The 13,240-nt window shown below is 41.8% G+C and overlaps 1 protein-coding gene across 1 annotated transcript in view; it reads left to right on the top strand.

Annotated features, from left to right (window-relative positions):
* NPHS2 (NPHS2 stomatin family member, podocin) overlaps window positions 1–13,240 on the top strand; it is a 35,961-nt gene that overhangs the window by 12,749 nt on the left and 9,972 nt on the right. Inside the window, exons 6-8 of the mRNA XM_027767806.1 lie at window positions 4–132; window positions 3,907–4,082; window positions 10,774–10,846. Coding sequence (XP_027623607.1) covers window positions 4–132; window positions 3,907–4,082; window positions 10,774–10,846 — 378 coding nt within the window. The remainder of the gene's footprint in view (window positions 1–3; window positions 133–3,906; window positions 4,083–10,773; window positions 10,847–13,240) is intronic.

Here is a 13,240-nt window from a genome sequence, read left to right as displayed (position 1 = left end):
CAGCTGCCTCTCCTAGCGGTCCCCGCGGGGTGTCAGATAGTGATGCATCTCCCTATGGAGAGCCACTGAAGCCAGAGCAGACCGGGAGGGAGTGGGGAGACGACGATGGGCCCCCACGTGGTGGGGACCCCGGTACACAGGGCAAAGGAACCGCGAAGTTGGTTACTGTAGCCATGGAAAGCCGCATGGGCACCTAATTTAGGGAAAGTCAGGCCGGCAGGTGGTGTGGAAGTTAAAGCGCTGGATCTCACATTGCCTACTCGGGCGCTGAAGTCCAAGCACCAGTGAAATTCATGCCAGGTGCCTCTGCCTGGGTACCCAAAACCTAAAAAGAGAGTGGAGGAGGGATTATGGCATGACCATCCCCCTGGGGATTTTTCACCCCACCAGCACCCTTCCCCCCCCACCCCACCCCCATGAGTGTGTGAGCCCTACAGTAAAAACTGAAAAGGACAAGATTTGCAAGAACTGGTGGTTCTGGGCAAGTCGTGTGGCTTATTCTCTCTCCCCTCATCCTGCTCCTCAGTCTTACCTAAGGCGTTCTAAACTCTCTCTAGATTATCATTCTTTGGAGAAAGAAAGAGGCCGCACAGCCCAGATAGCTCAGCCACTTGCTGGCCATGAGGTCATAGGAAAGACCTGTCTATCAAATGACAGCACCTGCTTCCCGGGGAGCTGTGAGAAAACAATAAGGTGCCCAAGGGATTTTGCACAAAGCCTGAAGCAAAGAACATCCTCAATTTCAGCAGAATCCTTGCAAACTAGAAGAAAGTTAGATCAAAAAGAGGAAATGCAAAGGAAGGTGTTTCCCTTTGTATAGGAATGAACGCATCTATTGCCAGTCTTTTTAAATTAATATAGTGAGCGGAAGAAAAAAATCATTGCACCTTAATCAGTACATGACAGATGCTGAAAGGAAAGTAGGGGATAAACAGCATGCTATTCTATTGCTTACTTTTTTTTGGAGAGATTTTTGCTATAGGGCATGTGTGCTCATAGAAAGAGAGACAGAAAATGAGAAATCACCCCCTGGGGGGAATGGCCCTGCCACAATCCCTTCTCCTCCATTCTCTTCTTGGGATTTTGAGCACACACCTGCCATGAGCTTTCAGTCTCTGGGTCCCGAACTCAAACCCTAGTCAACCACACGGGAGTCCAGGGATGGAACCACACACTATCTGCTGCTTGCCTATATTGCTTTCTGTTAGCTTCAGTTTTAACATTTCCTGGCTACCAGGAATGCAGTACATGTTGTTTCATTGAAAGCTACAATTTGAAGCAGATTCCTGCAGTTTGGATGCAGCTTACATGGATTTGGTCAATACTGGTTTGCCCAGTGGGTGCCCTTCCATCAGTCAGAGCCCCAGAGGGTGGCATTTCAGTAGGACCGTTTTAGTCTAAAATTCTGGCTTCTCGAAGCTCCCTAAGTATAGATCTTGGGCAAGTTAGTTTCTCAGAGCATATTTCCTCATCTGTGATAAAAGGCTGGTAAGACATTAACTCAGTAAGGTACCTACTGTGTACCTGGAACATAGCAGGGGCTCTACAAACGGGAGCTCCCTTCCTTGCCTGCACCACCACAATTCCACGCCCTCCATCCTCAGTACTTACTGCAGCATGGACTCAACACCCTTTAATGGATATTAAATATCCATTTAATAATTTATCATTACTAGAAATAATGATAAATAAAATTAAATAATTTTTTAAATGGAAATATGGCCTAGCCAGGTGGCAGAGTTGATAACAAACTGAACTGCAGTGCTGGAGGCCGCAGGGCTGACCGCAGGTTCAGATTCCTGAGTTGGCCAGAAAACACTCTTCGTACATGTGTGTGTACCCAGGATCTTGACAAGCTGGAGGGTTGGGGAAAGGAGACCATGGCAGGATAAGACCCTGTCAAGGGTACTTCTGTCTTTTCTCTCTCCTTCTGTCTCTTTCTCGTATGTGTATACTCTTTGTCATGAATAAAATAAACTCTTAATAATTTTAAAAATGGCAATGATACTACTAATCATTGCCCTTGAAGAATAGCATTATTAAACTGAACATGACATTGACAGAGCAGCATCACTCAAAGTAGGTTTCATGAGAAATAAGTTGCATTAGACATTAGTGAGTGTTCACTGGAGAAAAAATTACTTGTTCAAATGTTTAGAAAATACTATAGTAAGCACAGCTAAGAATGTGTTTCTATTATAGGGATTCTCAGAGCCTCCACATGCTGGTGATCATGAGAAACTCTGGGATCAGGTGCAGTGTCCGATAGTTTCTAAATCCCTTTGCCAGGGAGCTCGTCCTCTGTGGGATTTGTATTCTGTGGGGTGGCCATGGGAGGTGCCCCTCTATGGCATTAGTGCTGGTTTGCTTCCGTGCTGGTGCAGCTCACATATGACCTCTTCAAGTGGTGTACACATCTATTGGGTGATGCCTTTCTTGGCATAGAAATCACACTTTCAGGCCTATCAATTAGTTATCTCCTTCCTTCCCATTCATTAAAATAGGCTTTTTACCATTTCCTAAATCTTTAGTCACCTTCTAATACTTTATGATATTTTAAAACTGAAACGTATCCCTCTGGCCAATTTTCTAGTACCTAGAGATTAAAATTCTTGAGATTTCTGTACCATTCAATTTAAATCAATGTCACTCTCCACCCCCTTCCTTCCTACATCCAGTAGATGTGTACTGAGAACCTAGATTGTGTCAGGCACTATTCCAGGCCCTGGGGACACAATGTAAACAAGGCAAGCCCCCTAAAAGCTTGTGTTTTTGAGGTTGACCCTCCCTGATACCTTTTCATTCATCACCCAAGCATCCTGGATGCTCATAATCCATTTCTTTATCACTTTTTTTATGGACACTAATAGGCTAACGTTACCCCATTTGGGTGATTTTTTTTGGACAGGTTTTTGGTATAGGGTGCGTGCGCTCACCAGAAAGACAGACAGAGACAGAGAGACAGAAAATGAGAAATCACCCCCCAGGGGGGATGGCAATGCCACAATCCCTTCTCCTCCATTCTCCTCTTGGGATCTTGGGCACGCACACACATGCGCCCCATGTGAGTTTAAGCCACTGGGTCTGGGACTCGAACCACGGTCGACTACATGGGAGTCCAGCGACATAGCCATTATGCTAACTGCTGGTCCCCCATTTGGGTGATTTTTCAAAGACCATCTGGTGATCAACACCTTAATCCAAAAATGAAACTCTAATGGAAGAATTGCAGACAGCGAATGGGGAAGTTTCCTCATGGAGGAAACTGACACACATAAAGCATGGTTCAGTGTTTTGTACTGTTTTCAATTAGCCATAGGCCATGTGCACTTTCCAGAGAGAGAAATGGAAAGAGGGGGAAAGAGAAAGTGAGACGTCACCGACCAGGAGGACAGCCACTCTGCAATCCCTTTTCCTCCATTCTTCTCTTTGTATTTTAGGCATGTACACACACACACACATCTAGCGTGCTTCTCAAACCACCTTATCTGGGACTTGAGCCACATAATTGGTCATGTGGGATCTAACTACTTTAACCACCCTGCCACAGGCTGGCCTGGTTCAAATTTTTTTATGTGTGTTTTTCATTTCACTGTTATGCCTGAGATATGCAATATATCCTATAAGTTAGTTTTTATGAGATAATTAGTATAGATGAAGAAACTGAGGTTGAAGTGGTCATGTGCTCTGCTTCAAGGTCATCTGGATATGGAATAGTAGAGCCAAAACTGAGACCCAGATTCTGTGCCTGGTTCAGTTTACCCCATTGCCTCTCCCTTCCAGAGGCCCTCCCTGTAGACAACATCCCAGGGCCTGGAAGCTCTGGCTGCTCTAATGTCTGGCTCCTTCTAATATTTCTAGCAAAGTGTCCAAGCTGCTCTGACCCCAGTACCAAGAATGAATAAGTGCTAGTCAGTGAATATAATGATATACTGATACTCAATAGTTTTTCTTTTCTTTCTTTTTTTTTTTTTCCAGGTACCAAGTCCTCTGGTTTAGGGGCCTGTGAGTGGCTTCTTGTCCTCACTTCCCTGCTCTTTGTCATCATGACCTTCCCCTTTTCCATCTGGTTCTGCATAAAGGTGAGTTCTCATGAAAACCTAGTAGGCAGTTTCCCAGTGCCTCCCACTGGCCATACCATGCTGTTTGGGTGCATGCTCTGTGTAGATTGCCCTTATGTGCCCACCTCTCATCTTCTGAAAGAGATCTTACTCTTTTAAAACCTTGTTCAAACATGCCGTGAAGCCTTTTTCAACCCTGCCAGACTATGCTGAGAGAGTTGAGAACTCTCAACTTTCCTATGCTCCCAGGTCACTCTGCTTTCACTTCATTCTGGCATTTATCACATGTGTAAAATTTGTTGACCACCTCTCCCATTAGACTGAGAGGCCCTTGAAGGTAGAGGTTATGCCTAGTTCATCTACAGTTGGTGACACAAAGATGCCCAAGACTAAATTGCAATATCCTCTCTTGACTTTTTCAGAAAACTTTTCAGGCAGTTGCTGTAGATCACGGGTAGTAATTATCACTGGCTCACAGGGGGTTATACACACCTGTCCCTGAAGTAAATGAAGACCTGAATCCACTCAAGAAGTACACACCCAGGTGGAATTTGAAGTGTAAAGGGTGTATTAGAAGGCATTGTCCATGAAAGATTAAGTAGAGGGAGAACAAAAGCAAGCAGAGAAAGTCTTCGGACAGTGAAGCGGATCTGACAGCTAACCTCTGTTCTCTTTTCTGCCTCTGTGAATTTTTTTTTTTTTTTTTAGATTCCACATGTAAGCGAGATCATGTGGTATTTGTCTATGTCTAGCTTTTTAAAGTTAGTATAATGTCCACCAGGTTCAACCATGTTGTTGCAACTGGCAGGATTTCTTTCTCTCTCTCTCTCTTTTGTTTTTCTATTTTTCTTAGGTTTTTGCCACAGGCACGTGTGCTTACCAGAAAGAGAGACAGAGAGAGGGAAAGTAAGAAGTTACCCTAGGGGGAATGGCTCCCTGAAATCTCTTCTCTTCCATTCTCCCCTTGAGATTTTGGGTACGCATACACACAGGATTTTCAAGCTGCCAGGTCTGGGACATGAACCATGGTCAGCCACGTGGGACTCCAACACCTGAACCACCACACCACTGCTAGGCCTGGATTTCTTTTACTTTTTTTTTTTTCTTAAGAGTTTTTTGTTTTAGGGCAAATGCACTGCCAAAGAGACAGAGACAGAGACAGTGAGAGATAAAGTGAGAAATCACCCCATGGGGGGGATGTCCATGCCACAATTCCTTCTCATCGGTGCTCCTCCCGGGATCTTGGACATGCCTGGCATGAGTTTCAAGCCATTGGGTCCAGGACTCAAATGGCAGTTGGCCACATGGGCGTCCGACAACGTAACCAACTATGCCATATGCTGGCCCTGGCTTTCTTTCATTTTTAAGACTGAATAATATTGCATTGTAGGTTGTCCCCAGATTCATATCTTGGCTGCTGTGAATAATACTGCAGTGACCATGGGCTGCATATCTCTTTTTTTTTTTTTTGGAGAGGTTTTCGCTATAGGGCGCATGCACTCGCCAGACAGACAGAGAGAGACATAGACACAGAAAGCGAGAAATCACCCCCCAGGGGGGATGGTCACGCCACAATCCCCTCTCCTCCATTCTCCCCTCAGGATCTTGGGCACGCACGCACACGTGCCCGGCGTGAGTTTTAAGCCACTGGGTCCGGGACGCGAACCGCGGTCGACTACGTGGGAGTCCAGCGACATAGCCATTACGCTAACTGCTGGTTCCCCATATCTCTTCAAGACACCGATTTCACTTCTATTGGATGTATGTCTAGAAGTGGGATGGTTAGACCATATGGTAGTTTTCCATAATGGCTATACCAATTTATATTTCCACCAACAGTTTACAAAGGATTCCTTTTCTCCACATTATAGTTTAAAACTTCTAATTCAGTCTTTTACTTAGAGATCTTTTCAGTTTTTCTTTTTCTTCTTGATTAGCTCTGGTAGTGTGTATCTGTAGGAATTTGTGCATCACACCTAAGCTACCTAATTTGTTGGCATACAATCATTCATAGCATTTTCTCTTACAATCTTTTTTCTTTTTTAATCTCTTTAAAAACAGTACTGATGGGGACCAGAAGTTAGCGTAATGGCTATATCCCTGAACTCCCATGTAGCTGACCACAGTTCGAGTTCCAGACCCGGTGGCTTAAACTCACTCCAGGCGCGTGCGTGTGCATGCCCAAGATCCCGAGAGGAGAATGGAGAAGGGATTGTGGCGTGGCCATCCCCCCCGGGGGGTGATTTCTTGCTTCCTATCTCTCTGTCTCTCTCTGTCTTTCTGGCGAGCGCACGTGCCCTTTAGCAAAAACCTCTAAAAAAAAAGTAGTGATGATCCTCTCTTTTATTCCCAATTTCAGTCATTTGCATCTTGCCCTTTTTTCTTCATCAGTCTAGCTAAGTTTTGTTATCAATTTTGTTGACAAAGAACTTCTTTATTTAACTTATCTATTTATGTATTCATTTTAATTTTACAAGAGAGGGACAGTGAGAAAGCAAGCTGGCCAGGTCCTGGACTCAAACGATAGTTGGCCATGTGGGAGTCCAGACCCCTTAACCACCATGCCATCTACTGGCCCCAACAAACAACTTTATTATTATTATTATTATTATTTATTATTTTAAATAGTAATTATAACAATTTAAAACTATTACTATTATTTAAAAATAATGACTTAAGATTATTGTAAATTTTTTATTATTGTTTTAAAATTTGCTATAGGGCATGTGCAATTGCCAGAGAGAGAGAGAGAGAAAGAGAGAGGAAAAGTGAGAAAGCAAGCTGCCAGGTCTGGGACTCAAAATGCAGTTGGCCATGTAGGAGTCCAGCACCTTAACCACCATGCCACCTATTGGCCCCAACAAACAACTTTTGATTCTGTTAATTATCTCAACTGTTTTTCTATTCTCTATTGCATTTACTTCTACTCTAATCTTTATTTTCTCCTTTCTGCTTGATTTAGATTTAGTTTTCTCTTTTATTTCCTCTGTGTGTGCATTCGTGTGTGTTTTAAGTGTGCTCACCAGAGAGAGAATATGAGAAATTACCTCCCAGGGAAGGTGGCCACCACACAATCCTTTCTCCTCTGTTCTCTTATTGGGATTTTGTACATGCACACACACACACCAGGCATGATTTTCAAGCAGCCAGGTCCAGGACTTGAAATGCAGTCAGCCATGTGGGATCCAGCTGTCTTAATCTTCATGCCACCTGCTGGTCCATTTCTAATGTTTTAAGATATAAGATCAGTGTACTGAGGTGTCTCTTCTCTTTTATTAAAGGTATTTATAGCTATAAATTACAATGTCATTCAAGTATGCTATTTCCTTGTTGATCATCTGTCTAGTTGTTCTATCCACTTTTCGAAGTGGGGTGTCATCTCCAATTATTATTAGGTTGTCTATGTCCACATTCAGTTTGTTTTGTTTTTGCTTCATGTATTTTGGAGATCTCTTTAGGTGTAGGTATGTTTATCATTGTTATACTTTCCTAATGCAGGGACTCTTTCCTTATTATACAGTGTCCCTCTTTGTTGCCAGGAATATTTTTGTATATTAAAGCCTGCTTTGTCTGATGTTAGCATAACTACTCCTATTCTCCAGTATGGCTATAGTGTTTCTGTGGTGTATCTTTTTCCATCCTTTTACTTTCAGTCTATTTATATCTTTGAATATTAAGTATGTCTCCTGTAGGAGCAAGTAGTTGGCAGCTTGCACTTCTCAAGGGTGATTTAAGCCCCTGAAGGATTGCCACCAGTATGGACTCAGCCATGGTTTGTGGGAAAGGCTTTCCAATCTGATCACTGAAGATGGTAAACCCTGGGACCAGCAGTTAGCGTAATGGCTATGTCGCTGGACTCCCACGTAGTTGACCGCGGTTTGAGTCCTGGACCCAGTGGTTTAAAACTCACGCCAGGCACGTGTGCATGCATGCCCAAGATCCCAAGAGGAAAATGGAGGAGAAGGGATTGCAGCGTGGCCATCCCCCCTGGGGGGGGGGGTGATTTCTCGCTTTCTGTCTCTGTCTTTCTGGTGAGTGCATGCGCTCTATAGCAAAAACCTCTCAAAAAAAATAAAAATAAAAATAAAAAAGATGTTAAACCCTAAGAAGCCAATTAGGTAGAGGGCACAAAAGCAAAACCAAGTGGTACACTTGAGCAAGGTCTTAAAGTAAGACTCACCTTCAACTTTAGTAAGAATTTGTTTCTTCCAATAAATGTAGAAAAGAAGTAACGCTAGGGAACCAAACAATTAGGAATTGTTAGCATATGCTCTAGGAACCAAATGCAGTCATTTGTCTTCATTCATTGTTTCAACAAGCAAGGCAGTGTTCATACTCAAAAGGTGTAAACATCATAAAGACAAACAGGACACGTTCCCGATCTCAGGAGACTTACAGTGAGCTTGAGGAGCCTGTTACCTGAAGCACACTTCAAAATGTATTTCTTTCAGTCTCATCATTACATTTTTATATTTGACTCGTTATTATTCTATAGAGTTTTTTAACATGGAGAGAAGATGAGGAAGGAAAATGGACTTCTAAGTCACAAATAATTCATTCATTTGATAAATATTTATGAAAACCTATTATATATCAGGCATTTTTAGGCACAAAGGGAAAAAAAAGACTAATTCCATAAGTTATTAAGGAGTTGTGGTCTGGTGGGACATATATATAAATAAACAGACTAAGTTAATGAAAAATGGGAAATAGAACTCAGATTCTGATTCTGGGTCAGAAAGCGATGTTTACTTTTAAAGTAGAATGCAGTACTGCTTCTCTTCTAATAGATAGTTCTCCACAGAGAATCTTTTTGTCACTAAAAAATCTCTACCATGGTTTATGGAAAAGCCTTTCCAATCTGATCACTTAAGATGGTAAACCCTAAGAAGCCAATTAGGTAGAGGGCACAAAAGCAGAACCAAGCGGTACACTTGAGCAAGGTCTTAGAGTGTACATGGACAAGCAGATGGTGTAAAGTTTACATCGCTGGACTCCCATGTAGTCGGCCACAGTTAGGGTCCTGGACCCAGCAGCTTAAAACTCATGCCGGGTGCGCGTGCATACATACACAAAATCCCCAGAGGAAAATGGAGGAGAAGGGATTGCCACGTGGCTATCTGCCCCGGGGTGATTTCTTGCTTTCTGTCTCTATGTCTCTGACAAGCACATGTGCCCCAATAGCAAAAATCTAAGGAAAAACAAACAAACTCTACATGGGGCTGGCAGATGGTATGATGGTTAAGATACTGGACTTCCATATGCCTGACTATGGTTTAAATACTGGACCCGGTGGCTTGCTTTCTCATTCTCTCTCTTTCTCTCTCTCTCTCTTGTCAAATTGAATAATAATAAATAAGATTAAATAAATAATTATTTAAAAAATATCTCTTCACACTTTCAGGGCATACCCAGTTTTTCCTAGATTCATTGCCAATGAGAATTGCCTAATCAAAATTCATTTAAACAATTTTGAAGCAGCCTCAGAAGAAATTGCAATTTGAAATAAAATATCACAAATGGTGTTAAGTTTTACTCCCTTGGGCCAGCCCTGGTTAAGGAAGCTGGATCTCATATGACCAACTGCACAGTTCAAGTCTGGACCCAGAGGCTTAAGAAATGCACTGGGCACAGGGGCCAGCAGATGGCATGGTGGTTTAGGTGCTTGGACTCCCACATGACTGACTGTGGTTCAAGTCCTGAACCTGGCAGCTTGAAAAATCATACCAGGCATGTGTGCCCAAAATCCCAGGAGGAGAGGATTGAAGGTTGGCCATCCCCATTTCCCACTGTCCTTCTCACTGTCTCTCTCTGTCTTCCTCCTCTCCATAAGTGCAGGTACCCTATGGCAAAAACCTTAAAAAGAAAAAAAGAAAAAGAAACATGAAGGGTGTTTATGCACGTGCCCCAAATCCCAAAAATAGGAAGAAATAAAGGACAAAGAATTGTGGCATGACCATGTGCCATGGGGGTGCTTTCTCACTTTCTCTCTCTCTCTCTCTTCAGTGTGTGCACACACCCTCTGGAAAATTTTTTTTAAAAAGTGTATATCCCCTCTTCTGTTAAATATGTAGCTGATGAGTGACACATATAAAAGCTAATAATGTAGGGACCAGCAGTTAGCGTAATGCCTATGTCGCTGGACTCCCACGTAGTCGACTGCAGTTTGAGTCCCGGACCCAGTGGCTTAAACTCACGCCAGGCACGTGTGCGTGCGTGCCCAAGATCCCAAGAGGAGAATGGAGGAGAAGGGATTGCGGCGTGGCCATCCCCCCAGGGGTTGATTTCTCGCTTTCTGTCTCTCTGTCTCCCTCTGTCTGTCTGGCAAGCGCACGCACCCTATAGCAAACAAACAAACAAACAAACAAAAAAAAAAACCTCTCCAAAAAGAAAAAGCTAATAATGAAATAAGTCTTCTTCAAATTAAGGAATGTTGGATATAGTGGAAACATTACTTTTTAGATAATCATGAGTCTCTAATCAGAATTCTGCCCATATGCTCAAAAATTAATATGGCCAATATACCACCTCATTGGCTTCTGAAATTCAGTATTCAATAAGTACAGATTTTGAAACATTAAATATCAATAGAAATTTTGTCCTTGCTTTTCAAAACAAAAGATTTCTGATAGCTAAGATCACTCTTGTGCTAAGACCTCTGGAAGACTTTTTCTTTCTTGGAGTGTTTTGAAAGTATTAAATTTCCTTTTAGGTTGTACAAGAGTATGAGAGAGTTATTATATTTCGACTGGGCCATCTGCTTCCTGGAAGAGCCAAGGGCCCTGGTAAGAAACACTTTTTTTTTTCCTTCATTACTGCCAACTTGCCAATTTCTTCAGTCCATGTATATTTGTAATACAGATATCAGATTGCATGAAGTAACTTAATTCATGATATCTGAATTTTCCCATCTGTTATTATAGATTATTAAGTCATTCTGGCCTAGCCCCATGGCTTAGTGATTAAAGGTGCAAGATTCCACTGTGCAGTTCAAATTCTGCACCCAACAGTTTGAAAAACATGCTGGACATATGTATGTGCCTGCCTAAAAATCCTGACAGGATGAAGAAATGCAGGAGAAGGGATTTTGCATTAGCATGGCTCACTGGGGAGTGCTTTCTCCCTCTCTCTCTCCCTCTCTCTCTCTGGTGAGGACATGTACTCTCTAGCAAAAACAAACAAAAACACAAAAGAAAAAAGAGGAAAAAAAATCTGCAGAGATCATTACTACCAAGTCACAAGTACAGGAGAGAGAATGGGAGTAGGTAACCCACATGCCAGGGACAAACTGGCTTACTGGCAAGTCAGCATAGGACTCATCACTGGAGATTGATTTGAGTACAAAGTATCTATGCTCTGGTTCTTGTGACTGCTTAGAGAAAAGCTGAGCTAGTTCAGGATCCAGGGGATCGGATCAATCCATAGAAGATAGGCAAAGTCCAGTATCCAGGTAACAAATTTTCTTTAGTTGGTAAAATTTTAAAAACATAAATTAAGTACCTCTGTGTTTTAGAGACTGTGCTAACTACCAGGGATATGAAGATGGATAAATAACACTTAGTCAGGATACTGAACTTAAGGCCTGAAATATTGATTTCCTTGACCAAAAATGAAAATTTTCTGCTGAGATTTCTTACTCCAGATTCATTTCTAGTGAATAGGGCTACCTCTGCCTCCTTATCTCCATTTATCTCTGCCTCTCTCTGTCTCGCTGTGTCTCTCTGTGACTTTTAATTTTTTTTTTTTTAAGATAAAGTATTCTCTGGGCTTTCAAGCCCCTGCTTTATTGTGTTAGGAAAGGCACAAACCTAGGTCAGGTCCATCCTGAGATGGATACTGAACTTCAGCTCTGAAATACTGACTTCGCACAGTACATGTGTGCCTCATGGTTTTCATTTTTTGCTTTTTAAAATTAAAATCTAACTTTTTTTTATCATCTTTTAAATTTTTTTCTTATTTTTTATTATATTTTCACTTCTTCTTTCCTCTTCTCTAGTTCTTTATCTTTATTCATTGGCTGCTCAGCCTCTACACACTAAGTGTCTAGACAGGTCCAAGTGAACAGCCTCCAAACATCTGAATACAATTAGGGTAAGTATATTCCTCTATTCCCACTGATTCTGATGTACAAAGAGTGAAAATGGAACGGAAGAGAGATTGCAGATCATTTCCTTCTGCACGCCTCTGAATGCTCAGATTAAACTTCAAGAATTAGGAAGAAGCGCACCATCTATCAGATGACCAGAAATCACCACAAGGTCAAAAGAAATATGGGAAAGCAAGAAAATTTCTCTCCTCCAAGGTAAAATAATAAGTCCTCTTCATCCTCAGACAGAACAATGAAAATCATAGAAATGTCTGATAAAGAATTTAGAATATTCATAATGACAAAGCTAACAGAGATGGAAGAGAAGTGAGACAATGAACTGCAGAAGAGGCAGGAGAAAGAAGCTGATGAGTTCCAAGAGGTGAGGAAATTCTTGCAAGATCTAAAAGAGGAAATACACACTATAAAAAAGAATCAAATGGACCTGTTAGAGATGAACGCTATAACACAGGAAGTCAAAATCTCCCTTGAAAGTATTAAGAGCAAACTAGATCATATAGAAAATCTAATCTCCGATGTAGAAGACAGAATCACTGGCCTAGAAAAATCCACCATGAAGACTGAGAAAATTGCCCCCAAAATGAGAATAATATACAAGAAATACTAGATAACCATCAAACGTCCAAACATCTGGATAGTTGGTATCCCAGAAGGTGAAGAGACTCATAAGAGCATTGATAATCTATTCAATGAAATCCTGCAAGAAAACTTTCCAAACCTAGAGAGGCATTCAAAGATCCAGACCCAAGAAATACAAGGGGCCCCAAATAGAATCAACCGAAGAAGATCTTCTCCAAAACACATTATAGCCAGATTGACCAAAACCACAAAGACAAGATACTAAGATTGGCAAGAGAGAAATGGCAAGTTACCTACAAAGGATATCCCATCAGGCTAACAGCAGACCTCTCATCAGAAACAATGTGAGTAAGGAAAGAATGGGGAAATATATTCAAAGTGTTAAGGGAAAAGCAATTTCAGCCGAGAATACTGTACCTAGCAAGATTATCCTTCATATGGGAAGAAAAGATAAAAACATTCTCAGATAAACAAAACCTGAAAGAATTTACCA

Source organism: Tupaia chinensis, unplaced genomic scaffold (assembly GCF_000334495.1).
Source record: "Tupaia chinensis unplaced genomic scaffold, TupChi_1.0 Scaffold000074_1, whole genome shotgun sequence".
Lineage (NCBI taxonomy): Eukaryota > Metazoa > Chordata > Mammalia > Scandentia > Tupaiidae > Tupaia > Tupaia belangeri.
The sequence above is the reverse complement of the archived record's forward strand: the minus strand, read 5'-3'. Positions and strand labels throughout refer to the sequence as shown.